Below are 8,454 nucleotides of genomic sequence, written 5' to 3' on the forward strand. Positions count from 1 at the left end.
GGTCCCTTCCACTTGCAGTTCATGACCGCGCCATCCATCCAGTCGATGCCCTGGACCTCGCTGAGAAGGGTGCGCATCGTATGGCGACGATTCCCGGCACATTGCAGCGCGCAGACGATTTCATGTTGCGGGAACTCGGAACGGAGCTGGCTGATCGACAGCGTCAGGGGGTTGCGACCTCGCCGTTGACATGGACTCGGTGCGTGTCGGCAGATAGGTGAGGGATGGGACCGTGGTTGCGATCGTAGGCTGCATCTCCGGTTGTGATGAAGCTATAGCAGCAGAAAACAGTTAGCCTCTATCACTTTGTGAACAACTTTGTCCATGCACAACATCCTATAACCAGGCCATCGGACATACACAGTACATGCCTTGACACCAACAACCTGAGAGGCGGTTCTCTGTTCAATGGTTTGTCCACTGAATAGTCGACCTGCTTCTTTTTGGTTGCATTCGTTAGCGACTACTCCGATACAGAATCATGGCTTGAAAGACAAAGCAAATAGAAGCAAAGGACAGTATATATAGCAAACTCATATTTCCTATAGCATACCTAACGACTAACTTAAGATGAAAGTGACAAAGCGACTCAACTCACCATGCCTGTCGTTGTAATGCTCATCCCGTACCAGTGGTTCTGTATCTATTCTCTTCCTCTAATGATCCGATTTCCAGGAGAAGACGGTTCTCCCCCAAGCAGCAGTGATTTAAAGTACTGAGCGATGAATTCATCACACAACTAAATGGCAAGTTTGATCAAGAGTAAGTAATTATGCAGTTATATAATCCGTGCCTTTGGTAACTACAGTAATGTGCAGTACCTACCTACCTACGTCATTGTGCTTGTGGCGGGCGTCAACAGGGGAACGTCAAACCTTAAAAAAAGGATACAAGGTTGGCAGGCATTCCTTGTCGAAGTTAGGGTTCTTTATATTATATGAGAATTTTGTCTGTGTGGAAAAAATACGGAGTACTTTATGAAGTACAGTTACCTCCCTGGGGAATACCGAGGTAGGTACAGTAGTTGTCCACGTGGGTAGTATAATTGCCTGTTCGGGCAAAAAGCTGGCACATGGACATTATGCTGGGCTTGCAAATTCATATCCAAGTTAATAAATATTGTTAACCAACGGCCCATCGACTTTTTATTTTCAAAAAAAAAAAGGAGAGAGAGAAGTAGGGAACTAGATGATGAGGCTAAAAAAAGTGATGATAGAGTGTCAAAATCCCGATAGAATTGAGGCTGATCAAAATTCTAGGTGTTTGATATGGTTCTGTCCTCCTCGTTGTTTCGAATAGTCAGCCGGATTGCTTTAATGTCCAGCATGGACTTCTTTCTCGCAATGTCCTCAGCGTGGGGCATATCGATATATCTCTCACTCCGGCTTTCGCCCATAGACGACGTAACTATAGCCAGAATATTAGCTATACATAACTCGTTGGCAAATAGAAAGTTAGTAGGGATGCACACAAATTAAACAACGCATGAATATTTCGATTACGAGCATCACTCTTCGTCTTGTCCACTAACTCAAGGACTTTTTCTCTAGACCAGGATTCATTTCGGGTCAGGACTGCCATAGCTCCGGCCTCGTAGCCTTGCTCCCCTTGCAGCATCATCCAGGTTCCAATTTTTTTCTGTAAGTAGATATTTATATGAGTATTAGCTTCATGTGTATGAGAGGACAGAGAGAAAAGAATTAAGGAAGGGGGTGGGAAAATACGAACATAATATGGATCTTTTGGCCAGGTGCCCATTGGAACGCGATACTTTTGAACATGGATATCCACAAAGCCTGCCTCTCGGAACCACTGTTCTAGGTGTGGTCCTGGGCTGCCAACGTAGCCATTCTTGTTGAATGCACCTATTACCTCATTAAAGTACTGCTCAAAGGCAGTACCCTTTAGGCTTCCATCCTCTGAGGTAGGATACTGATCCACGTCTTGGAACTCGACCCAGCCTCCTGGTTTTGCGTAGCTATTGAGGTTAGCCTATATACTTAGAGACCAGTTAAAATTAGTTCTTACCGATAGCACTGCTTTATTAATTTGGCGTAATCTTTGATTGAAACTGCAAGATACCGTGCATGGATGAAGTCAAAAGGGTTATTGTAACCCCACTCGGCTTCGATGTCATCGACAATGAACTTCACATTAGGTGGGACCCTAAAAAGAGTTCCATGTTAGCTTTATATAAGCACATTTGAGACAATTGCAGACAGTACTGACATGGATGGTTGAGTAGGACTTAGGTCGCATCCGATAACCTATCTTGAATTAGTTCGGTATGTGATATACAGTGGTATATTATACATGCCTCGGCAGAGGGATATTGATCGGCTATATAATGCAGTGTCGTGAGTAGGTATCCTATGATCTAGGATGGACAACATACCAAAGTCAATCGCCCATATTCCCGTACCTGTCCCGAGATCGATAACCCGCTGTGGTGATTTTATGGGAGCAAGAAACAGCTTCCTGTCCATTATGGCGAGCATCATCTCATGTATCATGTCAAGACGATCGGCTTCGGTCTCGTCGTTGGGCAAGAGGTAACCTATCATTACCATTTAGTCAGGCTCTAAATCAGCCAAAGACAGTATGCTTACTCCCATCCCGATAAGCATGATACCGTCTGCCATTTTCGTGTCGGTAGTTAAGGGCAGAAGATGTCAAGGAGGCAGTGTAGGTTGATCTGTGTATGCCATCTCTATTAGTGCTCTGATTGAACTCTGTGGGAGGAGAAATCGGCTGTTCTGTCTGTAGCTTGACCCTGGCCTCTAAGCCCTTGACTGGAGAAAGTTCTGACTGACAATTCGTCACCGTAGGTAGAATCATTCACCGTGGCCTGGAGTCAAGGCCTGTTAGAAAGAAAATAGATAGTTTGGGGTTCTGAGAAGGGTACGCGCCTGTGTATCGACTTCGACTGGAGCGTCCATTTTTGAAGGGAGCGTCGATCGCAACGGTATGCAGGAGAAGAGAATCGAACCCTGGGTGTGTGTTCAGAGTACTATATATAACATATAGAGTACTCCGTAGACAACCATAACGTACTGAGCCCCGCCACTATTGGATGAGAAAAATAAATTCCGTGTTGCATTAGTAAACGCGGTAATCTACAGACACAGCGTTGTGGCGTGATCTAGCTTCAGTTCGACGGTGCATGATCCTGCGGAAGCACTTCCGCGAGACACCAACACGCGCCACGTGGGGTGTTCACCTGTCATATTCGCGGAAGATCTGCAAGTTGATGATTCTGGACTATACGGAGTACTCAGTACCAATCGACAAATCGTATATCGTGCGGGGAGAGCCACTGGGTGCTGGAGATTTACCCTCTTTGCGATGCGATGGAACTAGCCCCTGGTTACAGGCTTCTGTTTGGGTTTGAACGGCTCGATGTCCTCGAAGAGAAGAACGGTGAATAAGTATATCGCGCAGGATTCGTGGTCTGGCCATTCGGATGCGTTGTATCATGGAGACTTACCCAGTCACAGCTTCGCTTCAGCTAGATGAATCTGCAATTAAGGAGATTGGTGTCAACTGACCCTCGTGAAGGAAGTTCCGTTCATATATCAACTTCACTGTATCGGGATCACCAATCAAATGAAAGTCAGTATAAAATCTGGACCATATTTGCATCCCGCAGCTGGGAACCTCGCCAGAAGCGGGCGGGGAATATCCTTCGAGGAAAGAAGAGTAGACGGCGGGGATGATAAGGACGAGGCGAAGGATATTATTGGAGGACAACTCCGGCAGCTGCTGTAGCAATGTCACTGTCTAGTTGGACTGGCAGCTGGCCAGATTGACAACAGCCCATTCTATGTCTATTGCATGGCAAATCTTGTGGTTTGTTCACCCAAACAGGAAGGCGGGATGTGGGTGTAGGAATTACCTTTTTGGAAAACGGCAGGCGCAACGTTGCATGAGTAAGTTACCTATGATTGCTATTTGGCATCATTTCAGACTTTAGAGTACAGTGATTATCTTCGAAAGCCTCGGTCAAAGGGTGCTCTTTCCAGTGCCTCCTGAATCCTCCAAATCGGTTCGCCCAGGCGAATCAGTACATCTCCGAACTCCTCCAGCACCTTTTCTATACTTTCCGGTTCCCCAATAGCTTCCTTCGGCGTTTTGATCGAGTCTTCTCCGCATCCATCCTTTACAGTCGCTGTCCACCAGGCCCACTTCCATGTCTCTAATGTCCGGAGAGCCTCAGGGTGCTGCGGATTTACGTGCTTTGCCACAAGATAAAACGAGTTCCTGGTCGCACGCTTCCGTTTGGGTTTGAACAGCTCGATATCCGCAAAGAGACTGAACGACTGAAGGAGTCTCAGTTTCGCCAGCTGCTCAGTCGGTGGAGCAGAATGACCAGTGTCCCCCCCGCTCTGATCCTCTGAAGGGCCAAAATCAGCTGCGCGGTGGTCAACCTAGCGGCTTTCCATTCCCTTTGTGATCGCGACAGGGGCTCATGAGACCACAGAACCTGTCCGTCACAGAAGACGAGGTCGAACGAGGAGTTCAAAAACGGTCGTTCGTCCAGGCAGGCTGTGAGATGTGGGTAATTTTCGGGTAGAGGAGCCGGGGGTCCGAACGCTGTCGAGAGCATGGTGATATCCAGGAACTTGACATCAATTCGTGGATCCAATTGCCAGTTCTTAATACGAATCCTGTGTCCGCCGTCCTCGATCGGCAGGCTAATTCCACGGATCTGTGCAGAGGGACAGTGTTTGAGGACCGTCGCTGAATACCCCCCCCGGTGCCATACAGAGATCGAGAACCGCAAATTGTTCTGTTGTGTCTGACGGAATGATACGTTTCTCCATCTGCAGTTCGTCGCTGATATCTGTCATAATGTTGAAGATAGTCTGTTGTATCCAATCCGCATTGCCGGGTGGAGCAAAGTGCGCATCCGCCTCTGGCAGTTGCCATATCTGTTGGAGAACCAGGATCGTCAGAGAATTGAAAGGAAGGGAGACAGCTGGCCTCTCACCTTATCTTGCAGCGTAACGAGATCGCAGAATATCGGGACTCTCTCTGTCAGCCATCTGTTGATAATGGCGTCTTGACGCTCGAGCTCTCGCCCATCGTCTGCAGTTGTTTTGGAGCTCATTTGGTCCGCAAGCTTCTCTAACTTATCAGTCTAGAAAGCTGCAGCTAGTAACACTTTTTGCTCGAAAGTAACCTTCTTTAAGTGGGCTACCACAGTCAGTTGCTGGCCAGATTGGCAAGACTGCAAAAAAACAAAAGAATATCAAAAGGTGCGTACGTACAAGTCAGAACTTGAACACTCGTATTGACTAACCAACGATCTAGTACTGTACAGAAGAGGGATAAGAAAGATGCCAAAAGATCAGAAGGATAGGCTTTTTATAAGTCAAAACAACTCCCCCCCCTACAAAGCCAGATTACCAACTATCTAGACGCTGAAATAATGTAGTTAGCAAACACACCCAGAATCAAACACCCAGTATCTTCTTGTTGTCTACAGAGGAGAAAGACCGTCTTCTTGATATGAGTCTTCTTTTCATTCTGAGCCATATAGATGGCACTCTGTTTCAAAGCGTGCTTAGTACTAGGTATCTATGGATTATGTTCCATCTTCCTGAAACTGTCGTCAAAGGTTCAGTTCATCTCCGCGCTGCATTCAGTCTGTTTATTCTCAACATTAAGCTCTCCTCTCAGCTTCTGAGATGGTTCTTTATGGCACTATCCTCTTGTGCTGATCTATAGTGTGCTTCTTACTGTATGACCGCACAGGTGATGACTGTAGACAGACAGATTCATCCGCATGTATGTATTTCTAGCGCTGAATGATACCAGAACTACATCTATGGCATACATTCTCGTATCATCGAGCATGCTTGATCTCAGTATCACGCCACTGCGTGTCTCATCACATCCCGGAGTATGTTACGACCATCTTCCAGCTTTGCGACTCGGTCCTTTACAAATTCCCTGCGCCTCTTCGCCGAAGTAGGCTCGGAGGCAAGAGCCTGCACTTCCGAATCCAACATCCTGTTGACGACCACAGGCGAGAAGATGTTCTCCAGGCCACGCACGATGTGTCGTTCAATGACTTGTGTGGTGATGTTGGCGACAAACACTTTCTGGCTGACCTATTTAAAATCTCACCATGATTCTGCTCTCTGGAGAACTCAAATTGCGGGTCTCACCTTGTAAATTGCATAGAGGCAGTCCAGAACTTCCTCGCAGCTGTGTTTTTCCATGTCTGGATCCGTGCGTTGTGAGAATAGCCTCATCGCCATATCAACATCGACACTCGCTGACGTGTGATCGGATTGGCATCCAGAAAGATGGTCATAGCGAGTGGCAGCCTCAATGCACTCGGCTAGTTCACCCTTTTCTCTCATGCGGCGACGGCTTTTAATTATGTCAGTGTAATAATGGTTGTAGTTGACGGGATAGCTCTTAATGTCTTCCATGTTGCGTTTGGGTTCATCCGTCGCACCCTTGTACCTCAACTTGAGATCATTCTGGATCTGAGACCAGATCCGGGAGTAGATATCACTGGCAGACTTCTCCTTCAGGAGATCGGCGAGGAACAGACGGCAGGCATCAGCCACTTGGTCTATGTGCGCCATTGCAAACCGCTGCCACTTGGACGACTGTTCCCAGAAGAGTTCTCCGATCACGCGTGGATTGAAATTTCCGGCAAGCTCCCTTCCTCTGGTTCTCAGCATGACTTTGCTAACCCAGTCTAATGCCTCCTTGTTCGACATTCTTTGAGGTGAATTCAAATCCATAGACTGAGAATCGGGAGCCTTCTGCTCCTGAGACTCTTCGCCCGGATCAGTCATTTCATCTGACGGGTCTTCGGTTTCGCCATCGATTTCGTCGTCGGCTTCGTCGCTTTCCAACTTCTCCTGGTCTTCAAACCACTCAATGTGGAATTTGTAGCCTTTCTGGCGATGATGATCAACAAATGTCTGGTTCATGTATCGTACCACTGCGCGGAGTCGTCGAGATGGTACCGGACATGAGATCGAGAAGTCTCGGTCACGGACATTATTGAAGTAGTCACCTTCGTAGTAACCGCTGACAGCTGCCTTGCACACCTCGTAATAACTGGGTCAAATACGCTCGACAGACTTCCGGGCTTACGCGAAAAATCCCCATGGCAGACAGCTCTGTTTTTGCCTCCACCAAAGCAGTCTCCAAATCCTCCTGCAATTTTGGGAGCTCCTGCTGTACGTGTGCAAAGAGAAGCTGGCTGAGTCGGCTGGTAAGGTTATGGATGCCCATCGACTCAGGAGGCAGGGTGCTGAAATTGGGTTTGCGGAAGAGAGCGGCCTCGGAGGCATTGCGTTCCAGCAACGAGTAGGATGACTCTTCAAAACTTCGATTCTTAACCACATGCCAGCCCAGTTTGAAGAAGATGTCTTCGTTTTTGGCCAGGCTCAGGAAGGCGCTCTCTGTTCCGGACCCCCGGGGAACGAGGTCCAGCTTGGTGATGATTCCCAGGGTGCGTTCTCCTTTGGGATCAAAACGTCGGACCTTGGTGAGGATCGGCTGGTTGGCATAGTCGTTTGTCGCAGAGACCACAGCCAAGCAGATTGTGCATGATTGGGAAATATAATGTTCGGTGATCTCGGAGACTAATTCCACATCTTCCTTGGAGGCGTCCTTGGTCTCGGCCTGGATGATGCCCGGCAGGTCGACCAGAGTCAGCTGAGGGCGTTTTGGACCCTCGATCTCGATGCTGAGAATATCTTTCGAAAAGGCGTGGCCAATCTTATCTAGGCCGATCAGTTTTGTTGCTTTTTCCATCAGCGCCGGTAGTTCGCCCAAGTGGGTGATAGACTCGCTGAAGTTCTTGATCTTGTCTTGTTCATGCTGTGGCCGTTCTGAGTCTGGAATCACTCTAACGGTGAGCTCATCGGTCGATGCACGACGAAGGATGATCTCCGTAGCGAACCGTGTGCAAAGGTTGTCGTTTCTTGGGAAGGGGATTTCTGTCAATGCTTCCAGGACTGAGCTTTTTCCAGATGACCGATCGCCACAGACGACCAGTTGAGGCAGTGACAGCACGCTGTCCAGTCCGCATTTGCGAAGTTGGGCAACAATATCAAGGACATGTCGCTGCTCGTCCGTCTGCAGCGCCTCAAGCGATTCAGTGGTGTTTAACACATCAGCAGGGTTATTGACGATGCCATCTTCCTAATTTAATAAAAGCTATCATAAAAATGTTCTCCAGTATTACTTACCTTGTGAGAGATCCGGTGAGTGCATATTTTGCCTGCCGATGAGAAACGATAAAATCAAAGCAACGAGAGAACAGATTAAGGAATCGCTACTTAACACACAGTATCTATGAGCAAGTGAACGGACTTAAGAGTCAAATCAGCTGCAAGCTGCAAGAACAAAGGTTGATTAGGATGATGGAAATGTAGCCAGGTCATGGGAACAGTGGTTGGGGGGGGGGNGGGGGGGTAG

General features: G+C 47.8%; 3 protein-coding genes across 3 annotated transcripts; all 3 read right to left on the reverse strand.

The window, feature by feature from the left end:
* Positions 1-1,255: 1,255 nt before the first annotated feature.
* Positions 1,256-2,838, reverse strand: T310_8503 (uncharacterized protein; the record flags this gene model as incomplete). The annotated part of the gene is made up of 6 exons (XM_013468716.1): positions 1,256-1,407; positions 1,503-1,978; positions 2,029-2,166; positions 2,268-2,340; positions 2,396-2,557; positions 2,610-2,838. The coding sequence occupies 6 exons, from the start codon at positions 2,836-2,838 to the stop codon at positions 1,256-1,258; spliced, it is 1,230 nt and encodes a 409-aa protein (XP_013324170.1).
* A 1,145-nt stretch (positions 2,839-3,983) lies between these two features.
* On the reverse strand, positions 3,984-5,110 carry T310_8504 (uncharacterized protein; the record flags this gene model as incomplete). The annotated part of the gene is made up of 3 exons (XM_013468717.1): positions 3,984-4,411; positions 4,766-4,931; positions 4,991-5,110. 3 exons carry the CDS (start codon positions 5,108-5,110, stop codon positions 3,984-3,986), a joined length of 714 nt encoding a protein of 237 aa, XP_013324171.1.
* A 763-nt stretch (positions 5,111-5,873) lies between these two features.
* Positions 5,874-8,454, reverse strand: T310_8505 (uncharacterized protein; the record flags this gene model as incomplete). Its single annotated transcript, XM_013468718.1, has 4 exons — positions 5,874-6,116; positions 6,174-7,067; positions 7,123-8,178; positions 8,325-8,454. Coding segments are annotated over 4 exons (2,323 nt in total), but the record flags the coding sequence as incomplete, so codon positions are not given.

This window comes from Rasamsonia emersonii, assembly GCF_000968595.1.
Source record: "Rasamsonia emersonii CBS 393.64 chromosome Unknown ctg1118621760776, whole genome shotgun sequence".
Lineage (NCBI taxonomy): Eukaryota > Fungi > Ascomycota > Eurotiomycetes > Eurotiales > Trichocomaceae > Rasamsonia > Rasamsonia emersonii.